This window comes from Miniopterus natalensis, chromosome 15 (genome assembly GCF_054644295.1).
Source record: "Miniopterus natalensis isolate mMinNat1 chromosome 15, mMinNat1.hap1, whole genome shotgun sequence".
Classification (NCBI taxonomy): domain Eukaryota; kingdom Metazoa; phylum Chordata; class Mammalia; order Chiroptera; family Miniopteridae; genus Miniopterus; species Miniopterus natalensis.
Window position 1 is genome coordinate 6,579,113 of NC_142095.1, and position 27,543 is coordinate 6,606,655.

General features: G+C 57.5%; 1 protein-coding gene across 2 annotated transcripts; it reads left to right on the top strand.

Moving 5' to 3' along the window:
- CCDC13 (coiled-coil domain containing 13) lies at window positions 1-26,509 on the top strand. 2 transcript variants are annotated; one of them, XM_087824832.1, is made up of 15 exons: window positions 1-221; window positions 2,069-2,217; window positions 3,506-3,648; window positions 5,117-5,206; window positions 7,273-7,389; window positions 8,576-8,680; window positions 10,774-10,935; window positions 11,598-11,774; window positions 13,327-13,528; window positions 15,597-15,720; window positions 16,224-16,307; window positions 18,421-18,543; window positions 23,335-23,486; window positions 25,710-25,821; window positions 26,323-26,509. In XM_087824832.1, exons 1-15 carry the CDS (start codon window positions 1-3, stop codon window positions 26,480-26,482), a joined length of 2,121 nt encoding a protein of 706 aa, XP_087680958.1. In that variant the 3' UTR covers window positions 26,483-26,509. The 2 variants fall into 2 exon arrangements, with proteins under 2 accessions (XP_087680958.1, XP_016051603.2); XM_016196117.2 differs by having other exon boundaries at window positions 13,327-13,521; window positions 15,575-15,720.
- The last annotated feature ends 1,034 nt before the right edge of the window (window positions 26,510-27,543 follow it).

Below are 27,543 nucleotides of genomic sequence, written 5' to 3' on the forward strand. Positions count from 1 at the left end.
ATGGCGGCCGAGGAGGGCTCGCAGGACACCTTGCGGCTCCAGTTCAAGGCCATGCAGGAGATGCAGCGCAGAAGGCTACAGAAGCAGATGGAGAAACAGAAGGAAAAGGAACTGAGCCTCAACAGCAGAGCCGAGGACCCCAAAGAGCCCTTGGAGGTCTTCGATGGCCTCAGCCTTCTCCAGGCCGGGGAGCAAAACTTGAAAAACAGCTTTGAGCGGAGGTAGGTGCACCGTTTGATTCCTCCCAGGAGCACCACAGGAAGGTGGGGAGGTGGGAGAGAAACCATAGCAGGCGGTTAGACAGTCAGTCCACTGGATGTGCGATTATAAATTGAGACGCAGAGGTGCTGACACAGAGGCTGCTCTTGAAGACCCTCGAGTCTGATAGAAGACCTGTGCTCCTGTGGACAAAACTGAATATGAAGTGTACTTAAAAAACACTTAAAGTCAAATTGAAATTTTGAAACTCATCAGGATGTAGTTTATTCACAAATTTTCTTGTGTGGTTTCTCGTGGAAACTGTGTTTGGGTTTCTGAGTTGCTGGTTGGCTGGCTCTGAGGGTTCATGGAAAACCATTGCTCCCAGCCTCATCTGGATTGTCATCCGGTGCTGGTTTCCCTTTCCTACCTAACAGCACATAAACCTCTCTGTCATGAAGAAGCTCTTGGTGGGCTGCCTACTGTTTCACAGTTGGAGGAAAAATTGAAGAGTCTAGAACCTTCTTGTTTTGCTCTAAATTTAACATCACATAGATGCATATTGGTCTATACTGGTTATTAGAAGCAGGAGTCTGTATTGGCACAAAACACTCTGCTTGTCATTTTATGTAAAAATCACAACAGTTGTTGAGCTGTCTCTCTGCTTCTGGCTTCAGCCAGAACCTATTTTCTCCAGCTCCAAATTCTACTTTTTATAGTTTCTTAATTTTCAAAATGTTCTACTAAAAAATGCTAATTGAGAAAAAAATTATGATCTCTCAACTGAAAAAAAAATTCATATTGCTCTTAAATATTAGTTCTAAGTTAACATCAGACCTATTTGCAAATGAACTTTCCCCAAATCAGAGAAACCGAAATTGATGGAGACTTGAGCCATTGGTGGATTAACAACAACAATAGCTGTTATCTAATTGTTACTATAACCTGTAACTTCTATAACTTATTTACTTTCTGAGCAGCTGTCTCTAGGGAGCCTGTTGCAATTTGTAACAATGGAAGTGATCACAGACCCAGTGTCATGTGTTATTCATGTTCTGAAAAGAGCCTTGCAGATGATTTAGAACATTCAAAACCAACCAACCACCTGTTTTCGATTATCTGTCAGGTTTACCTAAAACCCACAGACCAAGCCTCCACTTCAGGCTTAGACAGATTCTGTTTTGTCTTCTAAAATGTGTGTGCAATGAAGACTATAAATTTTCCTCTAAGCACCACTTTAGCTGCCTTTCACAAGTTTTGATATATATCACTTCTGCAGTCCATCCATTCCCAAAACTTTGTAATACATATTATGAATTCTTCTTAATCCACGAATAATTTAGGAGTGTAGGTTTTTCTAGTTCCAAACATAAGATTAGCTTGTGGTTTTGTTATTTTATTTTATTTTTGCTATAATTTTAGTATTGTTTTCAAATTTTAGTCAATTGCCGTGAAAGAAAATGGTCTGTATGATGTATGCCCCCTGTTTGGAATTTGCTAACATTGCCTTGTAGACTATATCAATACATTTTCATGCATGTTCCATGGATGCGTAAAAGGAAAATGAATTCTCCGAGTGGGGTTTTATATCGCTCGCCATTGAAGCCACAGCATATCGCGTTGTTCAGACTTCTTTCTCCTTCCACATGCGTGTGCGCATGTGCTTGAGGCACGTGTGCACCAGGTCACTCCGTTTTGAGACCAGCGTGTTAAAATCTGCTCATCAAGGGTCCCTTAATTTCTCATTCCTGTTTTGTGCAAACCCGTTCTTGCCGCCACGTGGTGCCCAGCGAGGTACAGCAGACCTGGGCCGCGGCGGCCTGCCCGGCCACGGCCCCTGCGGGACGGCAGTTCTGCCCTTGCCTTGCAGGGTGCTGGAGGACGAGGTTGAGCAGCTTCGCCACCAGCTCCGGGAAACCGTGGACGAGAACGGGCGACTGTACAAGCTGCTGAAGGAGAGGGACTTCGAGATCAAACACCTCAAGAAGAAACTAGAAGAAGACAGATTTGCCTTTACAGGTAGCTCCTCCACCATTGCAACGGCCCCTGCCCGCCGTCCAGGTGCCCTAAAGTTCGCGCCCAGCTGTCACAGAGCCCACCTGGCAGGGCAAACAGCAGGTTCCGCAGGGCAGGTGCCCGAGAGAGAGCGTGCCAAGGTCAGCCGTGGTGCAGCTTGTCCAGATGAGTCCTGGAAGCGAGGGAGGGGGTAGAGGAAGGGAGCAGGCCAAGGAGCCCAGCAGGGCAGGAAGTGGGTGTGCGAGGACGGCGGGGACTGCAGGGCCCCGGCCCCCGGCAGAGCTGGCAACTCAGCTGACGAGGGTTCTGCCTGGTGCTCACTGTGTGTGCAGTGGGCCGGCAGGTCCCTTTTTCTGTTGGCGCCCTGGCCCCAACCTTGAATCTTGGATGTGGAAAATGCCTCAGTAGATCAGGCATTTACTCCACTTGCTGCTCCAGAAAGTGGGCGAGACAGGGAAGCTAGCTGTTCCCGGGGGATTTCCTAGGCCCCAGCAGGGTCTAGAATGGACCTTGGCCCCTCAGGTCCAGGCTGGACCTTGGCTCTGTTGGTGGAGACCTTGGCCCCATGGGTCTGATGGGGACCGTGGCTTTAAGATTGACCTTAGCCCTGTGGGTGTGGGCTGGACGTTGACTCTGTGGTTATGACTAGACCTTGGCCCTGCAGATCTGGTGGGGACCTTGGCCTCCGCCCTGTGTATGCCCATTGAGCAATTCCTGGTGGCTGACTAATAAACCACAAAGCCAGTGTCACCAACTGCAGAGAGCAGTTAGCCTCACCCCGCATCTGCCAGGGCATCCCTCCCTGCCTTTGATCCTGACTGCCTTTAAGGATGGGTACACCCAGAGGACCAGTCCCGAACTCTGTAGCAAGGGACGTTGGCATCCTAATGGCTCTTGGTAGTCTACTGTGCCTCCCTCCATGCTCTGGCCTCTTGGGGTTTTTTTATTTGTTTTGTTGTGTGTTTTTTGTGGCTTTTTAATTGATTTTTTTAGAGATTAGAGGAAAGGAGAGGGATGGGAGAGAAACAGCGACCTGCTGGGGATCGAGCCCGCAACCCTGGCACGCTGGGGCACGCTGGGGCACGCTGGGGCACGCTGAGTCTCCGAGTGGCTGCGTTGCCCTCGCCGCAGCTGGGTTTCAGATGCCCAGCTGTGCAGTGATGTGGTGACTCTCCTGAGCCTCTGCCTTCTATGAGTATTCACACCAAGCAGCCAGAGCTTTTAAAACCCTGGCTGTCGGTAGTGTAGCGTGAGCCTGCTGTGTGGGCCTCACCATCTTCCTTCACTCTAGGGACGGCCGGTGTGGCTGGGGATGCGATCGCCACCAAGATCGTCGAGCTATCCAAAAGGAACCGGGTGCTGATGGCAGAGTCAGAGGGTGCAAAAACCAGAGTGAAGCAGCTGAGCAATCGCATCCAGGAGCTGGAGCAGGAAGTGAGGGGCCTTGGTCATCCCTGGCTCTGGAGGGGCCTCGGCACCCCGGGCCGCCCCTCTGGAGAGGGAGCCACATTTAAGTGCTTTGGCTCCTTCTGAAGGGCTTGTGGGTCAGTGTTTGCAATGAGCTCCTCAGACTTGTGGGGGGAAAATGTGTCGGGGAGCGAGGGGGACACGGGTCATGGAGAGGCAGCTGGCACAGAGGTTAGGACATGGACTTGGAGCCCAACCGCCTGGGCGTGAGTCTCGGCTCCATCGCTGACTCGCCTTCTGACTTTGAACAAGTTGGTCTCCCCCATCTGTCCGTGGCAGCAATGACAGTGCTCACCCTAAGGCTTTCTGAGGACTCAGTGACTTCACGTTGCAAAATGGATGTAGCATGTGGTGAGCACTAGATGGGTGTTTGCTCAGTGCATCAGCAGGCGCCCTTGCTCATTTGCAGCTCGAGCCAGGAGCATTCCAGCCCTTGGTCTCACCCCTGCCCCCCTCTTGCTGCCCCTGCCCTCCCACAGCTCACCCCAAAGCCCCGCAGCGGGGCGAGGGCACAGCCCACGCGGCACACGGTCCCTGAGGAGCTGGACTGGAATCCACGCGCCGGGGGAACCTCGCGGCCTCGCCTTGTATGGCTGGAGGAGCCGGGGCCTAGAGGCTTTCTCAAGCCGCACAGCGTGCGGCGGGGCCGGGTTTCAAATCCAACTCTGTGGCTCCGCAAAGTCCTCCTCAGTCACGGTGCCTGGCATGGAATCAGAGCTGCTTTATTCATAACAAAATTTTGAGAACCATCCCGGGCTCTGTGCCAGGCCCTGGGGCGGCTGTGGGAGCAAAATAGGCCGGGTCCTTGCCCTCCTGGGAGATAGACCGGCACCAGGACCTTAGAGGAGGGAGCATGCACGTGGGCCCCTGGAGGGTGAGGGGCCTCGTGCAGGGTGCCCAGCGGGGGTGAGGGCCCCGAGTGGAAGGAGGGCTGGAAGGGTGGGGGCAGAGAGGCGGAGGGGCCTGCCCAGCCTGGTCAGACAGGGACTGGTGCTGTACGAAGAGCGATGGGGAAGCAGTAAAGGGCCAGCGGGCTGTCTGCACATGGTGATGGTCGTGGCCACCAGGCCGTGGGCCCGGGGATCGGTTCCCCACTGTCCCCTCATCTGGGACATGAAGTCTGTAACTCCTTACCCTCCGTCCCTGACTGTTGTTAGAACTCCCGGGTACCGACCGCGGCTGCACTGTTCTTATTAAGTCGTCGGCGATGACCGGGGCTGTTCCTCTGTGGAACAGGGGAGAGGGGCAGGCCATCCGTTAAACCCTCGCCCATGGCACCGTGAGTGAGAGTTCTTCCAGTGAAGGCCCTAACGTGCCCGAAAGGCAACCACTGGGCTGGGTAACCACACACCCAAGGGTGGCACCAGGCTGCCTCACTCGAGCGCCGCAACTGCTGAGCAGAATTAAATATTAAGTGTGAGGTTTGCTTTTGCAGCTTCAGACGGCCCTGGCCAGGCTGCCGGCCAAGGGGGCCACCAACGCAGGAGTGAAGTCGCCGAGGGCCCAGGTGGGAGACAGAGCCTTGGTAAGAACTCGCTTCTGTGCTGGGGAGTTAGTGAGGCAGCCCCCAGCCCAGGCCTCCCCTTTCCCATGGGAGTGCAGGCGCCTGTCCAGGGTCCACCTGCACCCCACGGGGAGCCAGTGCCACTGTCTCACATCCGCACAAAGCCATCAGGGAGCAGTGGATTCAGTCCCCAGAGAGGGAGGTCGAGAGGGGCCTGAGGACCCTGGAACCCTAGGATTTCAGGACCAGGAGGGAGGTCTTGAATGGAAGGTGGCATAGGCGCTCCAAGCCCTCTGCCGTGGTTGCAGGGAGCCTGGACGGGTTCTGACGGGAGAGCAGGTGATGGGCTGCTAGTCTGAACTCATCAGTGCCCTGTGCTTTTCCTGGGCATCTTCTGATCAGAGAGAGAACAAAAGCGATGCCTCCCCCCCCCCCCCCCCCAGACTATTCAGGTGGCCCAGGCCACACTGCCAAGGCCTGCAGGCTAGCTCCATTCGGGCCCAGAGCTCCAAGCTCATTCCAGAGCGGAGCCAGGGGCCCTTCCTCCACTGGGGCTGCAGGAGGCGGTGGTGTGAGTGTCGTTGGCATTGTCTGCTCCCCACGGGCTGGGTTTCAGTTATCCCCTCAAAGAAAACAGCCCATGCCCAAGTCCCCCACAAAGCCTGTGGAATTTCACTCTGGCGGAAACAGCTCTGAAAGGGCAGGAGGTGGGGTTGGCCCAGCTGCCCAGGGGGGGAGGCCTGGCCCTGGCAGAGCAGAGGGGGTGATGGCTGTGCATGCATGTGGGCCCAGCCCCGGGCCAGAGCACCATCCGTTCCTCAGCCCCCTTTACCAGCTGCCCACCCAAGTCAGGCTAGGCCCCTGGCATCGCCCTCCGGCAGAATCTGCCCCAGACAGCACCCACAGGCCCAGAGACCGGCATTACACCCCCCGTGTTACGGACGAGGAAATGGGGTTGGAGAGACGTGCCATTGCCTGGGTGCTAGATCCAGGTCCTGTCCGTGTGCTCCCCATGTCACAGTGGGCACGCGGGAGGCTTGTGCACTCCCAGCTCCCGCATCACCGCCCACCAGGGCCCTCAGGGCTCTCGGCACCAGAGACCCGACCGGCAGGGGGTGCTGCTCCCCACTCCAGGGCCCATTCAAAGCAGCGGAGCAGCAGGGAGAAGACAAAGCCCGACAGCAATGAGAAGGGATGGCAGGCAGCCAGACGCGGGGGGAGGACAAGCAAATAATGGGTTAAAAAAAGATGCATTTGGGTTTTATGTAAGTTCCCAGCTTGCAGATTCTGTTCATGTTGGTTACTCTATTTAGCCTCATGGTGGTGCCGTAGAAGCAGGTCAGGGAAGTATTTTGTGCCCATTCCATAGATGAGGAAACCAGATGAGGCCGGTGTGTTTCAACTGAGCTACCCAGGGCCTTTGGGGTCCATGGAACTTCTCAGACCCAGCAGATGGCCTATGTCAGTCCAGGGTGGGATGCCCAGCCCACTAATCAACACTCTTGCCAAAAGGCAGCCAGTGCAGGGGGAAGAGCAGGCTTCTATCCCACTTCGTCACCCCCAACCAGCTGTGTGCCTGAGGGCAAGTGACTTTCCCTCTCTGAACTTTACTTTCATCACCTAAGGAAGAGATTTGAATGGGCTCAACTTGGAGCACCTTTCACGCCAAACTTCTTTGAGTCTCAGGAACTTTGAGTGCCCACACCTGGGGAGTGCTGGGAGGTGCGGACTCCAGACGCTCCCCCTCTGCGGCCCGTGGCCACCACCTGTGTCCGTGTGCGGGCAAAACTCAGAGCCAAAGGCTCAGACCACCCCCCACCAGAGCCGGGCCGCCAGGATTCATAGTCACGCTCCCCCTCTCCCAGCCGGGCACCTGAGCCAAGGGGCCCTGACCCCACCGGCCTCCGCTTTGTGTCTCTAAGGGGCTGATGGTAAAACCAGCCTCGTGGGGTTGGTGAGAATAAAGTGAGAGGCTCCTCGCTGAGCACCCAGCCTGGCACCTGGCACGCGCTTGGGTAGACGGGGGCTGTGATTATTATGGCTACTTAGGCACCGAGTGACTGCTCTCCGGCCTGTCTCCCCACCAGCCGGAGCTCCCGGAGGTGAAGGCCTTGCAGGACAGGCTGGCAGCCACAAACCTGAAGCTGAGTGACCTCCGAAACCAGGTCCAGTCTCTGAAGCAGGAGCTGCGGATGGCCCAGAAGGTACTTCAGAGCCAGGCTCAGGTCTTCTTGGCTGGGGCCTGGATCAGGAAGGGGCATGACAGGGACAATGGGTTCCATTCAGGACTAGCGAGGGCTTGGCCCCTGAGCGTGATGGCGCCTGCTCTGGGGAGGGCTCCAGACCCAGTAACTTCCTTCCACCGGCCCTGGAAACAGACCCATTTGGTGCAGGGGCTGCTGGCTGCCCGAGGGACCCTGCCACCCGGCTGTGGAGAGAGGAGGACAGTGCTGTCCACCCAGGAGAGTCCTTAAACTCTCCCCTGTGCCGTGTGCACCCCAATAGATCCTGGGTCTCTCCTTCACAAGCCACCTTGGACTTGGAAGGCTGAAAAGGCCGCCTCCTGCCCTCTGCTGTTTGTAATATTAGAAAATGAATAGGTTGTTTGTGTACTAAAGGCCCCTTTCAAAGGAAAATGCTCAGGCTTGGGATGAGGCCCAGCTGGTTCATTATTTATTTTTATTTACACAGAGAAATTCTCTGGCGTTTGTCTTTCCTGCTGGAACCGCTCAGACCAGCCAAGATTTCCAAAACAGTGTTCTATTGTAGAAACAAGCGCCAGAGACTTGGTCCGCTCGATCAGGTTTCCGTGACAGTGACAGGCTTCGGAGGGGCCCAGGGCCCAAGCTCAGCGTGTTGTTTCCACCTCAGAGCCTGGAGGTGGGGCCTGAACACCCCCAGTCAACAGCCACAGCGTTGGGCCCTCCTGGAACCAAATCTCCCCGATTGACATTCGGGAACCCCTTTTCCCCGCTGCACTCAGACATGGGCCCTTGTCAGTGGCTTGTCACAGGGGGCACAGCCCTGTGGCAATGCACTTCCTATAGCTGCCAGAATGAGCTCAATTCTAGGTGACCCGCCAGCAAATTAAGGAAGCAGGTTTAGGTCAATATTGTGGTTCACTCATCCCAGAATATGTGAAGGGCAAGGGGCCCCATCTGGGCGTTGTCAGCAGTTCCTTGTCTGCTCTAAGCATCGCCAAGAAATGCTGGGCATGAGGGGTCTGCTGCCTTTCAGGGGGAGCCACTCTCGGGGTGTGGCCAGCTGGCCTTTGGGGCGGGAGGAAGGCTGTGCAGGTGGAGACCGGGCCTTCTGGGAGCCCCATGCACGCAGCACTGGGGCTCTGCTGGGGCCCTCTCTCCTGGCCACACTGAAGGCCCCCCTTTCCAGGTGTTGGCCAGCGAGGTTGGGGAAGATGTGAACATCCAGCAGCTTCTGTCCTCGCCAGGGACCTGGAGGGGGCGGGCTCAACAGGTTCTCGTTCTGCAGAGCAAGGTGAGTGAGTCATCAGGCTTCTCCTGGCTCTGAACACAGGGCTTGAAATGCCCCCAAAAGACCCACACTGGCCCCCATCAGAGACACAGATCCCAAAAAAGGCCTCCTGCGGGGTCGTCAGTTCACATTCTCCCCAACCAGCTTGACTTTAATTTGTTATTTAATGAGCAAACATTTATGTAACAGTTACCATGTGCCAGGCACTGGCGCTTAACGAAGCCAAAGCCTTTGATTTATTTGACTCCAGGCATATTTTTCCCGAGTTCGTGTACATTTGCGTGACTAAGGCACTTGTAGGCTTTTCCCAGTTTTGGCCAGATGCTTGTAGATGTTTGAAAGTTTTAATTACCCAGTAAAAACTTAGCTTTGTCTCCCTCTTTATGTTCTAAATATTTGGAGCCTCCCTAGAGGCTAAGAGCAGGGGCTCCCCGGAGCCCAGCTACTTGGGTTCAAATCCCAGCTGTCCACGCACCAGCGGTGTGGCCTCGGGCACAGCACGTTACTTCATATCTCTGTGCCTTGGCCTGACGGTGGGTTGGGATGGTGCCCGCCCGGCAGGGGTGCTGGGAGGGCTGACGGAGCCAGTGTGTGTAAAGTGCTCAGCGCAGTGCCAGGCTGCTCCGAGGTTAGCTGTGCTTGCTTTCCCCTTTTTTGCCTTCAAACCAAGAAACACCAGTAGGCGTATAACTTCCAGAATTGTCAAGCACTTTGCCTTCACTCTAGGGACCTCGGGGCCAAAGCTTTTGGGAGGCTTTATATTCAGGGTCTCCTGTGGGATCCTTGAAGCCAACATGGAGGGGGGAAGAGTCTCCGAAAAACTGTAACTAATGACCAGTGTGCGGCCTTGGGGTTCAGGAGACCCAAGTTTGAATCTGGCCCGAGTCCCTGATCTACAAGTTCGTGACCTTGGGCAAATCACTTCTCTGTGCCTTAGTCTTCCCACCTGTAAAATGGAGATGATAGCTCTTTTCTCGTGGCTTATTGTGGGTTCAGTGAAATGGCATTTGTAAAGCACGGTGCTTGGACATAATAGGCACTGCACGCAGTCATTGTTGTCGTTAAGTTGTGTAAATAAATTATTAAAAGTAACCCTGTGCTCTTTAATGCGTAAGGGAGTTGCCACACACTGCCACACGAGGGCGCTGGCATGCGCTTTCACAGCCTTGCCACTGCCCTTTACCAGTGAGTCTGGTGCATTTGGCCCCTGCTCAAGTTCACCCAACTTTGTTCATTTATGTTGTGTCGTCGTGGGAACCAGGGTTAGAAGGACCCTAGGAATTATACGCTTCAGCCCCAGTGTGGTAAAGCCACCTGCCTGCCACTTGCTGAGAGCCCTTGAGAGCTGGACTCCGTGCTGAGGGCTGAACCTGGGCCATCTTAGGGCTTCTCAAAGTTGCCTAATCCTAAAAATCACCCACAGAATTTGTTTAAAATGCAGGTCCCTAGGCCCCCTCCCCTGGTGCTCTGACTTGTTGCTCTGGACTGGGCCCCAAGATGTGTCATTCCAAAAGGCATCTTGGAGGTCCCCAGGTTCAGACAAGCTCGGGGTACACCCTTAGGGCCATTTCACAGATGAGACCTGAGATTCAGAGAAGTTAAGGAATCTCTGCATAGTCACACAGCCAGTGAGGCTCCTGGCTGGTCTCTCAGCCTCCAATCCCTTCCCTCCCTCCGCAGCATCTCTTGCAAGTGGCCAGGAACCCGGGGCCTCCCGAGGAGCCCACCGTGTCTTGGGTGGTCTGTCTGTGAGAGTTCTCCCTTGTACTGAGACCCTCCTTCCTCTCCCTCCCAGGTTCCTGGGGCCTCACATCTGCTTCTTGGCCTCAAGCCCCTCACAGATGGGGTGGTTTTTCTCATTTACTTTGAAGTCTCTTTTCCAAGCTAAACCTCTCTAGTGTCGTCTCTTGTTTTGCTCAACATGCCACCTCAGATCCCTCCCACCCCAGTCCCTCGCATACGGGGCTTCCACGTCCGTCTGGAAGCGTGGTGTCCTCTGTCCCGGGGGGTCTCCCGTCACGCCTCAGGGTGGCCCCTCCCAGTGGTCGAGTCTGACTGCAGACCAGCTGTGGAACAACGAGTCTTCCCACCCTCAGGTTCGAGAGCTTGAGAAACAGCTGGGACAGAGCCAGAGCCGGCCTGTGGGAACAGCCAGTGATGAGCTGTCTGTCTACCCAGACCCAAGGAAGCTGTCGGCACAGGAGAGAAACCTGCTGAGGATCCGCAACCTGGAAAGGGAGAAACAGGAGGGCTGGGAGGTAATGCGCATCCAGGGGAGGTCAGGGCGGCCTGTAGGACCCCACAATCATAACCGCCCCTGCAGGGCCTTGGAGGACCCTTAGAGGCAGGAGACACTCCGGGGTTTGGGTCACCTCTGTGTATGTCCCTCACATCCAGTCGATCCCCCTTGAGCCCCTGACTGGGTCCTCCCTCAGAGCCCATTTCATGAACTTTGGTGGCCCCATCCTGGCTGATTTGGGGATGTTGGATCTGAAACTTTCATTGTAAAAGGAGAGGGAAAGCGTCGGCCCAATGAAGAGGTGGACCAGCTCCGGGGCCTGCATCTCCCCGGCTGAACCGGCACTGTGGGAAGACAAACTGCCGGGCTGATGCGTAAGGGGATGTATTGGCCCTTGTAGCTGAACAGCCCCAGAGATGGCCAGTGTGTTTCTGCTCGCATCTGGCTCTGGCAGAGCTGGGGCAGTTCCTGGACAGCTGTGTGCTTGAGCTGAGGGAGGGAGCGCTGCCATCCTCTGCTGCACACCCACGCGCCCGGGCAAGGGCTGGCTCCACTGACTTGCTCTGAGGCCTTGGACAAGTCCCCTTCCCATTCGGGCCTCCCGGTGACCGGGAGCGAGGAACCGGGAGCGATCAAGGGCCCACTCAGCCCCGCTGCCCAGGACTCACTTTCTGGTTCCAGAAACTGGCTGGTGAGCGGGACGCCCTGCAGAGAGAGCTGGAGGAGCTGAAAAAGAAGTTTGAGGGTCTGAGGTCCCGGAACAAGGTGCTGTCGAGCGAAGTGAAGACCCTCAGGGGCCAAATGGGGACCCTGGTGGAGAAGGGTCACCATGACGACGAACTCATCGATGCCCTCATGGTACCTACGGCCTAGCTGCCCGGGCAGGGTGGCAGCCAGGGCTCGGGCCCCCAAAGAATGGGCCCCCACCCCTCCCAGAAACCTGTGACCTGGCCCCTGTCACAGCGAGCCCTCACTCACCCCCAAATGCCACCTGCATAACCCAGAAGCCCCATTGACTCCGGATGGGCCCCAGCCCCAAAGCCCCGCCCCTGGGACAGGAGCAGCTCAGAGGCTGCCCAAGGGTGCCTAGAGGTCATGGCGTGTGAGGCCAAGGTCAAGCACCTGCCACGGGGCCTGCGGACTCCAAAGGAGAAGGAAATGGGTGAGGGGGAGGAACAGGACGACACCCGGGTTATTTTTCATCGGGGAATGGAAGGGATAACATCCCCTGAGGGGTTGGTACAAGTTCTTGTCTGTGCGGTAACACGGAGCCTCACCCCTCTGGGCTCTTGGGGAGCAGTTTGTAATGGTTAGTCATCCATAGATTATAATTCCATTTCACAGAAGGGGAAACTAAGATTCCATTTGGTTAGATAAGTCATCCAAGACCATAGAGCTGAGATCCAACCAGGCTTATCTGACTGAAACCTCCTGTGATGAGCAGCACTGAACTCTCCTGCCCCGGCCTGGCCTGTTTTTTCTGGGGCCTGAGGCACCCGGAGTTTTGTCTCTAAATACCAAGTTGTGCCCTAGGGTGGTCATGCCTGGTTGACCAGGGTACCCGGGGGAACTGATGCAGGCTTAGGCACCCCCCCCCCCTTTAGTCCATGAGCATTTCCTCAGGTAGGGTGGTAGGGGCACAGGAGACCTGAAATCAGGGCCTGCCTTTATTGATACCTCACTGTCTGACCCCAGGCCAGTGGTATCTCCTCTCTGAGCCTTAGCTCTCAGTTTTAAAATAAGGTGCTGGGGTGATGTCCTCTGAGGTCCCAGTGTGCCACCATCCTTTGTCACTGAAGATGGCTTGATGAGAGCTGCAAACCAGCCCAGCTCTGCCACTCACCAGCAGTGCCCCCTGGGCTCTCCGGTCCTCATCTTCCTCCACTGTGGGGTGAGGACAGCAGCTCCCTCTTGTTCCACGTCACCGACATGATCCTCCCTGGCCCCTAGGCAGGAAGCTCCCACCTCACAGTGTCCTCTGGGGCACCTTCAGGGGATGGGGCCTGGGTCAGGTGCTGAAGGATTCCTGGCACGGGGTCCAGGTCCTGCTTGCAAAGGCGGTCTCCCAGCAGAGTGGGATAGGGTTTCATTTTACCCAAATATCTCCTGCACTGGCTGAGGGGCCACCGTCTGAGCTGCTTTCTGTTGTCCCGGGAGCCCCTTGGATGTCCTTCTTGGCCCCGATCTCAGGGAGAAGCAGCTGAGGACAGGAAATGGGCATGGCCCCCACCCGCCTGTGTGTGACAAGGTGTTCCTCCTGCTTTTCAGGGGACACTAGCGTCCCAGTGTTAGGTTCCCGCAGGCACGGGGAATGGTGGGTTGCTGGCTGGGGCGGGGTCGGTCTCCCCTTGTCCTTCCTTACCCAGGAGCTGTGGCTGACCCTCGCCTGCCCTCCCGCTCGGCCCCCCAGCACCAGCTGAAGCAGTTGCAGGAGATTCTGGGGAGCCTGAGTCTGCAGGAGGAAAAGACACGTGCGTCGCAGCACCGCCTGGACCAGCAGCTCAACAACGAGGCTCAGCGGAGCAGCAGCCTCGTCGCCCAGCTGCAGGCCATGGTGGCGGAGCGGGAGGCCAAGGTGCGGCGGCTGGAGCTGGAGATTGGGCAGGTGAGCGGGGGGCGCTGGCTGGGCCCGGCGCCCGTTTCCAAGTCCTGGCGAGTCCATCCACCTTCCAGAGAAACCCCAGGCACGTCCACGTCTTTCCACCTGCCCCTGTTCAGGTGGCACCACGTCCTACCCGCTTCCACTTCGGCTCCCTGCGTCCATCAGGCTCCCCAGCCCCTTCTGCACCTGGTTGTCTCCCCGCTCTGCATAAAACCTGTCCATGGCTCCCCATCACCCCGTCCTCACCCAGTTCTCAAGGGTCCGGGCTCCTTCCAGCCCACCCTCTCCCTTCCCAGCTGTGGCCCTCGTCCTCAGGATCCAAGGCGGCGGCTGGAGTGCCAGCCTTCGTAGTCACAGTCCAGGTGGCGGAAGGCACGCTTCCTCACCCAGCTGGCCGGGCACCATGTGGCCAGCTCTTGCTGCCACCCCTCCCTGGCCTTCTCGTCAGCCCTCCCTTTCCCCACACCCTGGCCACAGGGATGTCACTTAGCTCCTCACGCGGCCCTGCCCTCGCCCCACTCCAGGCCTGTGCCCAAGGTGCACTCCCCCGCCCCCCGCCTGGCAGCAGCCCCTCAGTGCTTAAGTGTTACCTAGTATGAGCACCTCCGGGAAGCTCTGGGGCCCCCATTCTCTGTTCTGTTCCCCCCCCCGGGCACTCTCAGAACTCCCTGTGCATCCCCAAGCCAAGCTTCTGTCACACTGTGCAATCATTTTCCAGTTTTCACCCCCAAACTCCCCGTGAGGAGACACAGGCGTGGTGGCATGACCACGGTAGATGCCAGTGAATGCGTGTCTAAGGCCTGAGCTCCTGAAGACACCTGCCTTGGCCGATGCCTGGAGGGCACAGCCCGGGCTGCTAGGAATCAGGTGGAGGCAGGCAGGCACCACGGGCTCTGTGGCCCCTTCCCCGGGTGCTGGTGTTGCTAGGGGCAGAGGATTTGGTGACCCCAGGTCTCCCAGTGACAGGGGAGCCTCTCAGCCAGGTTGACTGGCACAGCCAAGGCTGTGTCTCAGAGCATCCCTGCCCTCTGGTCCCGGGGCTCTGTGGTCCAGTCGGAGGCCCGGGGGCTCAGGAAGTCCTCAGCCCTGGGCTGGTGGTGGCTGGTGTGGGCGGTTTGTCCTGCAGCTGACCCTCTCCAGAGGCAGGGCAGCCTGGGGCCACAGGACTGGCTGTCGTAGAGGACACTAAAGCCCCTGGGGCTGAGGGAGAGCCAGGGGCAGGGAGGAAGACCTGGGGGACAGAGTATGTGTCACAGTGAGTGGGGACGTCTCCTCGCGGTCCTCACCCTGCCTCTCACCCAGGCTCACTGGGGAGTGAAGTCTGAAGGGCACACAGAGCATTCCAGCATCTTCACCTCACCGCCCTCCTGGCTCCAGGCACACACAAGAGGACTAACCCTTCCCTCAGAGGTCACCAGCCAGCTGGGGGCAGACACCACCCACCACACAAGTTGGCACATGCTGCGAGTTTCCTCAGAATGGGTGGGGCTGGGGACACCAGGTGGTTTGGGGCTCATACTGACTGTCCACTCCTTGCTGGCCTCCTGCTGGGTCCTCCAGCGTTCCTTCTGCAGCCAGGCCTCACCCGCTATCCAGAGAGGGAGGGGTGGGGCAGGGAGCGGGCCTAGGAAGGCCAGCCTGCCCCCGAGGCTGCGGCCCTCGCCGAGACCAGCTGGCCTCTCCGGCTCCAGGTGTCTCAAGATCCAAGTGTCTCCAGCTGACGAAGGCAGCTGGCCTCAGGTCACACCTGAGTGGGACTGCGGAGACGCGGACCCGCTCAGGACGTCAGTCAGTCTCTGATCTGCCCGCAGGCTGTGCGGTGCCCCCTGGGACCGGAATGTAGAGCAGCTCCCTGGCCCCATCACTGTCCTCACACCAAGTAGCTCCCTTTCTGGAGAGAAACATTATTCCATGTCATTATCATGCGAGGAGGGCCTTCGCCAAACAGGCCTTGCTTTTCATTCTGGAAAAGAAGCCTCTTTCATATCCTTTGAAAGCCCCAAATCGGGCCAAGGCCCCCTCCTGCCTTGTCCAGGCCTCCGGGCCAAACCCTGAGAATCAAACCCATGTCTGTCGCCCGCAGTACCATCGGAATAAAGGCGTGAGCGAGGGGCCCTCTGGGCCCGAGGTCCTGGAGGACCCGGGCCTGGCCAAGCCCCCGGCCTCGGCTGGTGATCATGCTGGCAGGCTTGGATCCTCTCGGTGAGTAGAAACTGGGCTGGAGGGGTTGGGAGGTGAATAGTAAATATTCAAAAGAAAAGAAAAGCTGTTTCTTGCTGCCTCTTCTGGGAAGCCACAGGTGCAATTTTAAGGTGGCTGCAGCGTTGTCCTTCCAGTACGTGGGCCTCCCTGTTCCGTTGGCCCCACATCTGCATGAGGGAACACTTGGGCCCAAACTATTACTTCCAGAGCGGCTGGTGGCAGCTCCCTGTAAAGTCCTCTTGGAGCTCACCCACTTCTAGGATTCACAACACAGACCTGTGTTGGATTGGTCCAGGCTCTGACGTCTCCCGATTCTCTCAATTTGAACAAGAGTCCTGGAAGGAAGAGCAGCCGATCCACAGGGCTGCTGCTGTGGGGGCTGGCACTGACCACGTCCTCAGGCTCCCAGATCCCTGCCGCCCCTGCTCCCCACCCAGCCAGTGAGGCCCAGCAAGGCCTGGCCTGCCTCCCCGTGGTGACAAGCCCCTTCTGCCTTCACACAGCTCTGTGACCAGCCTGGGCCACAGGCTCGTGGAATCTGCTCTCACGTGGCCTTCCCTGACCAGCCCTCATGGGGCCTCCCCCAGGTAAGAACCCAGGATCCCCGGGCCCTCTCAGTCCTTCCCATCCTTGGCTGCTCAGCAGGGATTGCCATCCTATTAAAAGGAGGGGAAACTGAGGCCAGGCCAAGTCTGGGAATCTTCCAAGGTTACATAAGGACATAGAGGGTAGGGAGGTTGGTGCCTCATGCAAGGTGAGGGGCTGCGGAACTAGTCCTGGCCTCTGACCCGCAGTCCGGTGTCCCAGCTACCACAGTGGGAACAGGAATCTTCCAGGCCCTGAGCCCAGCACCTCCTCTGTCTTGCCCGCTAAGCATCAGTCTCTAGGGGAGAATTTGCATCATATGTGTTCCTACTTTAAGGCATCGATACCCCCTCAGCTCCCTGGCCCCATCTTTGTGATAGAATCAAGCCTCAGCGCGCAAATGGGCTCTTTGTTCTTCCTGCCAGCTCACGGACAACGGGTGGCTTTGTCCTGCCCCCGAGCCCTGTCCTGAGCCCTGCCCCTGTCCACTGGAACCGTTCTGGTGCTGTCAGCCTCCCTCCTCCCCACCCCCGGCAGGTCAGCTCAGGTTCCGGGCAGAGCTGCTGAGGGGACAGTCCCACCTTTGACTTGCTGTGTGGCTCCGGGCAAACTAGTCCTCTCGGGGCTTCTGTTTCCCGGGAGGCGCCTGAGACACTCTGGCCGGACATTCGGCAGCATGAGGACCCTGGGCCAAGGCCGGCCCTGCAGCTGCCCCACACGTGCGCCTGGAGTCAAGGGCCCCTGGGGCAAGAGGGCTGACTCGGAGCCATAGGGCTCAACCACAGCTCTCCCCCTGCCACAGGAGAGCGGACAGGCTCTGACTATCTGGGGTTTTAGTCGCAGTAGCAGGAGCAGGGAGATGGACAAGATGACCCTTCAAGGTCCCTCCCAGGCCTGTATGGCTGTGACCTCAGCATTCCACAGTGTCTCTGTGCTGCCCAGCAAGCTGACTCACCAGCTTGTTTCTTCCACAACAAACATTTATTGAACCCTATCACACATGGGCCCTGCCTTCACGGAGCTTATAGTCCCCTCCCATTAGTGACAGGACTGCGTGCATGGGGCAAGGGTGACCCCAGAGAAGGTGTCTATCAGGGATGGCATGGAGACTGCTGGGGTGAGGGAGTCAGCTCCTTCCTCCTGCCGCTCCTCCCTCACATGGGAGATCACAAAGGTGACTAGCGTAGGGCCTTCCAAACTGTGTGCACACAAATCAGCTGGGATCTGCCAGGTTAGACGTGGGTTCCTATTCAGCAGCAGATCTGGGCCAGAGACTAGGATCCTGCATTTCCAGGACATGGAGGAGCCTGCATCCTCAGGGACCATCTCAACCAGCCCCACCCCTGTTCAGAGGGATAACTGGGGCCCAGAGAGGGGAAGAAACCTGTGTGAGACCAGAGAGCGAGCCAGCCTCTGGGCTTGAGTGTCTGTGATGCTGGAAGAGCAGAGCCAGGATCACCAGGGTCTCACTGGGAGAGGTGCCGGCCAAGCAGAGAGCAGCTTGGGACTCACATGTGGCCTCTGGGGCGTTGGGGTGAGGGCAGAGCTTGCCTGCTGTCCTGACCCCAGCCAGCAGCTGAGAGGCTGGTAGGCAGGCCCAGGCTAGCAGGCAGGAGGGAAGCAGTGATAGTCTGATCAGGGCTGGAGAAAATGGACCAAGTCACAAAGCCACGTGTCCGGGCTTCTGGAAAGTGGGCTGGGCTTGGGGCCAAGCCAGGATGCGTAGGAGGCCTAGGGCAGGCTGGCATTGGGCAGGGAAGCCAGGCCCCAGGCCACACAGGTACCCGGGGCACCCAGATCCCCAAAAGCCAATTTCTGTTGCTGCCAGACTTTCAAGGCCCCTACGGGGATTGGATGAATAGAGGTGCTGATGGGCCCTGGTGGGCTCTGGTTGTGGAGCCAGCTACGTGAGGTCTAGAGCCCTTGGCAGGGCCAAGAATGAGGGGCTGAGGGGAAGCCAGGGGAGGAGGACCGGGGGGCCAGGAGGAACCGGGTCATCTTCCTTCTCTCTGGCCATCTCTGAGGACCCTGAATGTCCTTCACCTCTCTGCCGACATCATAGTGTGTCTTCAGGTAACCCCTCAAATGACCTCTTCGTCCCATCCTGCTCCCCAGGTTCTCAGACTCCCCAGAACAAAAGGGCTGGCCGGAGCAGGTGACAGAGTTCAAGGCTCTCTGGCAGGCCACCGAGGTGGAGCGCGACCGGCTCACTGAGTTTGTCACAGTCCTGCAGAAACGGTAACACATGGGCTCAGGGACTCGTCTTCATGGGCCTGGGGGGCGGGAGGGGCACAGCTTGGTGCAGGGCATCCCTCCAGGACAGGGCCGGGCCTCATCCATGACCAGATCCACCTGACTAGAGAGTTTGGCACCCACACTGTTGGTCCAGGGCATCCCCAACACAGCTTATGTCCCCACCCAAGTGCCTACAACCTTGGGGCCTTGTCGTCACTGTGGTGGCCATCCTACAGGGCTGTTGCAGGTGAGTGGACATGAGGTGGGAGTCTCAGGGGAGAGACTCTGGAGTAGTTAAAGAGGTCACATCGACCACCAGTAGTTAAAACCTATGGTGAGCGTGGCACTGTCACTGTCTGGGCGCCGTTGGAAGCTAGCCTGGCGTCTGGAACTACGAAGAGAACCAAGCAGCTGAGAGCTGGGGGTGAGGCTCCCCTGGGGGCGCGAGGGAAGCGTGTGGCCCGAGGCAGTGGACCAGCAGGTCCAGTTTTCTCCAAGGGGTTGTTGACAGGTCTCCATTCAGATAAATCGGTGCTCCTCATTCAAGTGACCCTTTTGGCAAGAAGTGCAGGTGCCCGGGCCAACACATGGCCTAACCATGTGACATCCACAGTGAGAATATAAAGGACCCGGCTGAGTTTCCGCCCTAACAGGCCATATCACATGTCAGTCAGGGTGCGCTGGTGACAGGCAAGAGGAACCGGTTCTGGCTAAGGGAAGGGAAGGCAGGCATTTGGAGGGAGCTGGCAGACTCCCAGGCCCAGAGCAGCAGAGAAGCTCAAGAGGGTCCAGGAGTCTTGGGAGCAGGAACCTTGGGTGGTCTTCCCTGGGCCAGTGGAACGGTGAAGGCCTAGTGGCTTTCAGTTCTAGTGCCCGGGGGCTCCGGGAGAGAAGGTTTAGCTGCCTGGTGGCTCTTGCATCCCTCCCTGGACACGGGCCAGGCACCTTGACTGGAAGTACCTGCAGGTGCTCACAGATGGAGGGGGGCAGTGTGCCAAAGAGAAACAAAGAATACCGTCACTGAAGGCGATGGAGTGCTGGGGAGCGGTCTGCGGCTGGCCCCCGCCTACGCAGGGAGCCTTTGCCTGCAGTAGGTAGGGAGGATCTGACTTTCAGACAGGCTGGGGTCTGTGAGGAAAGTAACAGTAACCCTTTCCATGTAATGGAAACGTAATGGGTAGCATGAACCTCCGGCCTATCAGATGGAAGAAACCCTCCGTTTGGGCTTCCTCTCCCATTTCCTTTGAGTTGCACCCGAGTTTGCAGGGGTTTGTGAACCAAGGTGACTCAATCACCTATTTCTGCAGATAGAACTGCCCCAAATGTAGTGGCTTCTAACACCATGGTTCCCTGGGTGATTCTGCATCACCTAGGCCAACCAGGACCACTCACATGGCCCCAGGCAGCTGGACGCTCCGCGGGGCTGCCTGTATTCTCCTCATGTGGCCTCTCCCCGACGTGGTATTGCACCTCCCAGGGCCTCTCCAAGGAGAGCTGGGATCAGGGTGCAGCAAGCAAGGCACCTAGGGCTCAGGACCGGAGGAGGCACTCACTCTCAGTGCACATGTGATTCTCTCTCAGCCAGTACCCCAGACCTTGTGGGGTTCATTCTGCAGCTCTCTGTCATTTTGGGGTATGGGGAGCCCTGGAGGCTGACCTGGTCCATTGGCCTCACATTGCTGTCTCCCTGGGCTCTAACAAGGAAAGGGGAACCAGGCCCCCTCTGAACTCGGATTCCCCCAAACCTATTTGGATTTCTCACCCCAAAGTACAGGACTTTCTTTCTCAGAGGTCCTCAGTATTTACTCGTTTCTTTACCCAGGGGGTCTGTCCCCGTCTTGCTCCCCCTGTGTGGCTTCCCCTTCTCTTGGACTCTGCCTACAAATTCCAGCTGCCTCAGCCTCACCCCCAACTCCCCAACCCGCAGCCCAGTATGTGCCCTGACTGGGAATCGAACCGTGACTGCTTGGTTCCTGGGTTGATGCTCAACCACTGAGTCATGCAGTATCTTTTATTATCCCACCATCTCAAATGGAAACAAAATGCAGCATTAAACAAACTTAAACAAAATGCAGCATTAAAGAGAAAAGCAACATACACATGAAAGCCCTCTCCCACAGATAGCCAGTCAATACCTGCAGCACATTCCTCTGTTTCCATTCATCTGCTGAATTACATTAGCATTAATATTTATTTCTTCTTAAATTTTTAATATTATAAATTTTAAAATTAGGTCATATATTATGCACAATCTTCTGCTTATTTCACTTAGTACTATATACCGCAGGCATTCTTCATGTCAGTACAGATTCTTTTTTTTAAATTGATTATTAGAGAGAGAGGGAGGGAGAGGGGGAGAGAGAGAGATCGATGTGAGAGCGAAACATCGATTGGCTGCCTCCTGCACGCCCCCCACCAGGGATCAATCCTGCAACTGGGGCATGTGCCCTGACCGGGAATCGAACCCATGACCTTTCAGTGCACAGGACGGCCCCCAACTGGCTGAGCCACACCAGCCAGGGCAGTGCAGATTCTTCGTATGGTTACGGAGTATTGTACTGTGTAATCCGCTGGGATTTCTTTACCACTTATTCACATAAGGGTGTTACGCGGATCCCGTGGCACCTGCTTCTCGCCGGGCCCTGGAGGCCTATCCGTGTCTGCGCACAGCGCTGCTTCGTTCCTGCTCGGCGCTAGAGCAGTGCTGGCCGCAGACTCTCTGTGATGAGATGCTCTAGACCACGCTGCCCCGTGAAGGGGTCCTGAGCCACGTGTGGCTTCGAGCACTTACCTGTGGCAAGTGTGGCCGAGGAACTGAATTTTCAATTCTATCTGACGTCCATGAATTTTCATTCAGATCGCTGCACATGGGCACTGCGCTGGCGGCCACGGCGCTGACCGGCGCAGCTCTCATTTCTGTCCTGTTCCACGGCACCAAGGTGTTACCACTTACTCTCTCTCCCCTGCTCATGGGCCTTTCGGAGGTTTGAGTTTTGCTGCTTTTACAAATAAAGTTTCAAGGAGCATGCTTGAAGGAGCTGTGCTAGGAGGCTGTACACTGTGCTTGTATACGGCTTTGTGTGGGTAGGTGGATACTTTTCAAAATCCTCACCATTCGGTTCCTTCTTGAATCGTCACGGAGGCGCAAAGCCGCCTCCTCCAACCCTGTGAATTTCCAGGCGGCCGCTCCGATCTGCGTGGGTGTCGGTAACCTTTGCCCGGCCCGAATCCCAGGGCGTCCCGGCCTTCTAGCTGAGCCTCTAGTATCACCAAAGTGTCCAGCGCCACACCTGGCCACAGGAAGGGCCTTACCCCAGCCCCAGTGAGAGCAGACAAATCCTGCATGTGAAAGAACCAAATAGCAAGGTCTTCCTTCAGGGCCCGTGAATTCATGACAGGCGTATAGAAAAATGATGATGGTAATAACCATAAGTAATAATAAACAGACAGCAGTCACTAACGCCAGGAGAAGCAACAATTAAAAAGGAAATGTAGCCGGCACATCTCTAATGGAACCCCCTGTGGTAGACCGGACTTTGTCCCTCACGTCCTGTGCCCCTGCTCTTGTGCCCAGGAATACTTTATATTCTGTGGCCAAAAGGCCTTTGCAGATGTAATTATAGTTATGGACCCTAAAATAGGGAGATTACCCTGGATTACCAGGTGGGCCCAGTGTAATCTCTTGAGCCCTTTAAAAGCAGAGATATTTCTCCAGCTGGGGCCTGTCAGAGATGTAGCAGAAGGCAGAGGTTGAGAGCATGAGAAGGGTGTCTGTCTGCCTGGCTGAGAAGAGGAAGGGACCAGGTGGCCTCTAAGAGATGATAAAGACCCGGCCAGCAACCAGCAGAAAACAGGGACCTCAGCCCTTCCATTGGGACTGAATTCTTCCAACAACCTGAATGAAATGAACCTGGAAGGGATTCTCTCCCAGAACCTCCAGATGAGAGCCCAGGTCCGCAAGCGCCTCGATTCTGGCTCGTGGAACCTGGAGCAGAGACACCACCAGGACCTGCCGGACCTTCTGGCTTACGGAACCGTGAGATAATAAATTTGTATCATTTTAAGCTGTTATGTTTATGGTCATTTGTTACAGCAGCAATAGAAAATGAATATATCACCTGATATTAATTCAGCCAAAACACGGTAATGCAGCCCCAGTGGAAAGTGGAGAGGCGATTCTGTTTCGTAAGGGGAGGGTATTGAAATAAAACTAAATTCTCATGCTGCCCAGCGGGAAGTCAAAAGATTATATTTAAACCTTAAAAAGAGCAGCATAGCCCTGGCCAGGTAGCTTAGTGGGTTAGAGCGTCATTCCAATCCCCCAAGGTTGTGGGTTCGATCGCCGGTCAGGGCGCACACAAGAATCAACCATAAGTGGTTGCATGAATAAGTGGAACAACAAATCTATGTTTTTCTCTCTCTCTCTCCCTCCTTACCCCCGCCCCCATCCCTTCCTCTGTCTCTCTCAAAAATAAAAAGTCAAAAATAGCAGCATGAGCCTCTGCGGAAACACGGCGGTAATAGAGCAGCAGCTTGAAGCGCTGGAAGTGGCTGCTCCCTGAGAGCAGGAGCTGGGAGTGGGGCGCGGGGAGGGCGCAGGTCTTCCTGCTCAGCCCTGGAGGGAGCGTAGGACTGTGAAGCGCGTGTGCCTGCGTTACTGCAACAAAAGCAGAGAGGAGCCGGTCCCACCAGCACCAGTGGGAGAGGGGCCCTCCTCTCCGAGAGCCGGGGCAGAGTGGGGCGGCCCCTGCCCGCCAGGGAGTGCGGCAGCCCCTGCCTCGGTCTCGTCCCCAGGGTGGAGGAGAGCAACGGGAAGCTTCTGGAGTCACAGAGGCGCCTGCAGGAGGAGCGGCAGCGCTCGGTGCTGCTGGAGCAGCACCTGGAGAAGATGCGCCTGGAGCCCGGGAGGACGGCCTCCCAGAGAGCAGCTTCCAGGAGCAGAGCAGGTAGGGCTGGGCCAGGGCCCCCGGGCTGGTGCGGGGAGGGGAAGCCTTGCAGCGAATGGAGGAGCCAGGCAGCAGCCCCCTTCGGAGAATGCGGGAAGCAGAGGCTCCATGGGCGGGCCCTGCCTGCCCTGCTGCCCCGAGTCGCCCCCTGGCCGCCTAGTCAGAGCCGGGAGCCCCAGAGCGCCGTCGCTCCAGGTGGCCCGGGCCCAGCTCACCTGCGGGCCCTTAGCAGGTGGCAGTGAGCTCCCTGATCGTCTCAGCCACCACCCCACCTCAGCACTCAGCCCTCTGTCCTGAGCCGACTTTGGCCATGGGGCAAAGCTGGTCTGCTGGGAGCCAGAGCAGCAGCAGCTGACCAGCAGCGGAGTCCCTTTCTGAACCCCCACCGTCCACCATCAGTGGGGTGAAGGGGCCTCTCCCAGGCCGGGGGACCTGGCTCCTCTGTCATGTGCTCCTCCATCCCCAGCGCTCAGCTTCCGTCTCATGGCCTAAGGTGGCTGCTTCAGCCTCCCCACCAGCAGCAGGAAGGGGAGAAGGGAAGGGGAATGACCCTGAGGTTGCTCGTCGCCTTGGCCAGATCCTAGTCAGACGACCACAGCCAGCTGTGGAGGGGCGTTTACTGTCCTAAACTAAAGGTCTATCTCTCTAACACATTGGTTCTCAAGGGACAATCTCCAGACCATCAGCATTAGCATCTGCTGGGGCCCGGGTGAGCTGGGGGTGCAGGATGCCAGAGCCACAAGGCTTTCTGGGGTGACTAACTCCCAGGGGGGAAGAATCTCCCTCAGACACCTCCAACCCAACCTCCTCACAGCTCTGAAGTAGAGGTGCTGCCCACCTGCCCTGCCTCTCAACACCCCAGTGCTCCTCCCCTCCCTCCCTCCCCACCCCCAGTCCAGGACACTCACACCTTTGTTCCCAGCCCAGATGAGATCAGAACCTGAGACACAAAGGGGGAGCTGTGCCCTTGTCCCTCCTCTCACCAACAAGGCCAGGGCTCGAGGGGGCCTTCCAGGTGCTGCTGAGAATCCAGGCTGAAGAAGGTCCTGGCTCTTACCTTGCTGACCCCCCTGGGACCTCAAGAACAGGTCCCCAAGGATGCAGTGTCTCTAGGCCTGAGGCTCGCCTCCTGCTGAGCAGCCAGGCGCTCAACCCGGGAGGGCTGAACCAAGACAGGAAAACGGCTCTGACCCTGCCTAGACAGTGAGGGGCAGCTCCTGTGGCCTCTGCCACCTGCTGGCCCCTGACATGGGCAGAGCATTGCTCCCTTGGGGAGCAGAGCACAGCCTCCAGTCTGTAAAACTCGGAGACCCCATTCTGGGATTTGGTCCCTCATGGTGATCTCAGCCCAGTGAGGAAGACAGACGAGAAAGGCAGGGTGTTGGGAGCTTGGCGGGGGGCCTGCAGGAACAGTGAGGAGGCAGCGAAGCCGCGTGAATGAGGGGAACAAGCGGTGGGCTCAGAGAGCCAGGGGGTGCTGAGGAGGGGGTCCCATCAACAAGGCCTTGAGGGCCAAGCATGAATTGACTCAGTCCTCACAAAGTTCTAGAGGGAGAACTGTTGTTCTCATTTTACAGGTGAGGAAAGCAGCTCAGAGAGGTTGATGATTTCCCTGAGGCCACACAGCAGGGGGTGAAAGCCTAGTCTGCTGATGCCTGGTGATTTCCTCTGAGCCCCAACACCCCGAGAACCGTACCGCCTCCGGGGGAGGCCTTGTCAGCACGGAGATTTTCTGATGCTGCCATCCTGCCCAGGCTCCCCGCCAGCTGGGCTTTGATTTCTCTTTCTGAGTATTGCGGTCCCTGACCCCAGCCACCCTGGAGCCTCTGATCATGCATGGAGCTGCTGGCCAGGATGGGGCCTGGAGGGGGCGGCCAGGGGTAGGAGGCATCAGATGAAGCAACTGCCTAGACTCGGCTCAACCTGCAGGCCAGCCTCAGGCCCTGCTGCGTTCCAGAAGCTTGTACAGTACAAAGATGGACAGAGGAATAAGGGGAAGCCCCCTGGTGCTAGGTCAGGGCTAGAGCAGAGACCGAAGCCAGTGTCCAGGGGAGGGCAGAGCAGCTATCAGGGGGGGCTTCTGGAGGGAGGCAGGCCTCATCCTGTACCTTGAAGGAGGTATCATGTTTCAACAATTGGGAAAGCGGGAAGTGGCCGTTGGAGGAGGGGGAGAGTGTTAACACAGGGCCGGGCCTCAGCCTCCTCACAGGAAGTGCCCCGCAGGTCCGCCCACCTCTAGCACCAGGCCCAACCCGAATGGGAGCGAGAAGGACCCGACTACCACCCAGCTCTCCAGCATGCCCGTGGAATCCCAGATGGAGGAGCTGACTACCAGGTGCCCTGTCTTCCTGAGGGTGGCATTGTCCGGGGGAGGTGCTTCAGTGGCAGAAGGATCGTGTCCCTCCCTTTGACTTCGGCTTGCCCAGAAGGCTGGTCGTGCTGAGCCATGGGTTGTAGGCCCGTAATTCAGCGACTGGCCATCAGGAGGCAGAGAGACTCAGCCATGACCCCGATGACCCCAAAGTCCCAAGAGAAGTTTTATTAAGCATGGGCTGCTGAACCTACTTTTCTCACCCAGCTAAGCCTTTCAAGGTCAAATGCAGTGATGGGAAAGGAAAGAGGGGGAACCTCTACAAATTAGTACCATCCTTGGGGCAGCCAGTGTTTTGGGGTGTTACCTGTGCCAGGCCCAGGGCTGTGGGTGGCCCAGAGAGGAATCCCACGTGGCGTTCCCCTGAGGGCCTGTGGGGGGACAGGGCGGGTCAGAGAAGCTGCGCCCAAAGAACAGCATGCTGACGGTCCCATCCCGGGCCTTGTGCGTGCACATGCGCTCCAGGCTGGCCATCCAGGAGGAGGAGAGCGCGATGCTGAAGGCCGCCCTGGGCCGAGCCCTGCGGGGGAAGGAGGAGGACTTCCGAATGTACCACGAGACCCTGGGCCAGGTGAAAGGGGTCTTCCTGAAGGCCCTGCGGCAGCAAAAGGTGGACAAGCGCTAGGACGGTGGCCCAGGGTCACTCTGGCCAGACGGGGCAGCCAGCTCAGCTCCTGCTCCTGGAAGATGCTCCCTGAGGTGACGGAGCCAACGAATCAGGCCAGGAGGCCAAAGCAGAAGCCCTGGTGGAGCCCCGGAGGAGCCCCGGAGGAGCCCCAGGGCAGGCGTGGCTGTGGCAGGGGAGAGGCTCAGCAGCCGGCTCGGCATCCGCGACGCTCTGGGACAACAAGCTGGCTGTGAACAGATGTCGTCTCTCGGACAGGTGCCCATTGCCCTTGTCTGAGGGCCCAGCTGGCGCCCACGTGACTTCATATGCACAGAAGGGCCCTCACACTCCGGGCTGGGAGCATCCCCCAGGCCACCCAGCCCCATCTCACCCCTCACTAAGGCATCCTATACCCCCCCCCCATGGCTCCATCTGTGGTCATTCCACCCTCTGCAGACTTGGGGACACGCCGCTCCCAGCCACCTTGTCGGCCCCCTCCTCAGGGCTCTTCCTGAGATGCAGACCCTCGGACTTGTAATAATAATGATGATTTTCATAATCACAGCAGCTCCCAGTGAGTGAGAATCTACTGTGGAAATCTGAGCCCAGCTAGTCCTCGAGTAACCCAGGGGTCGTCACTCTATTTTACACATGGGGAAACTGAGGCTCATAGAAGGACCTGAGCTGATACTGAACCCTGGCCTGCCTGACTCCGAAAGCGGGGTCCTCCTGTGGAACAGAGTAGCCAGGGCGGGCGTGTCCACCCTGCTGCTGGGCAGGTCCACCCCCAGCCCTGCTCCAAGGGGCACCCCCTTTGCTTCCGGTGGCTGCTGGTGGCAGAGGGCAGAGGTGGGGCCAGGGCAGGAGTCCCGGTGAAGGCACAGTGTACCTCCCTCACCACAGCACGGGGGTGAGCTGGGGTGGGGGAGTTCTGCTGCAGGAGAGACCCCAGGCCTGACCCTGACTCACAACTTGGGAGCACAGGCTGTGAAACACCCGACACCATCAGGCGCTTCTGGGACCCTGTCTGCTCAGGCCCTCCCTCAGGGACATGGCTGTGGAGTGACTGTGCTGAACCC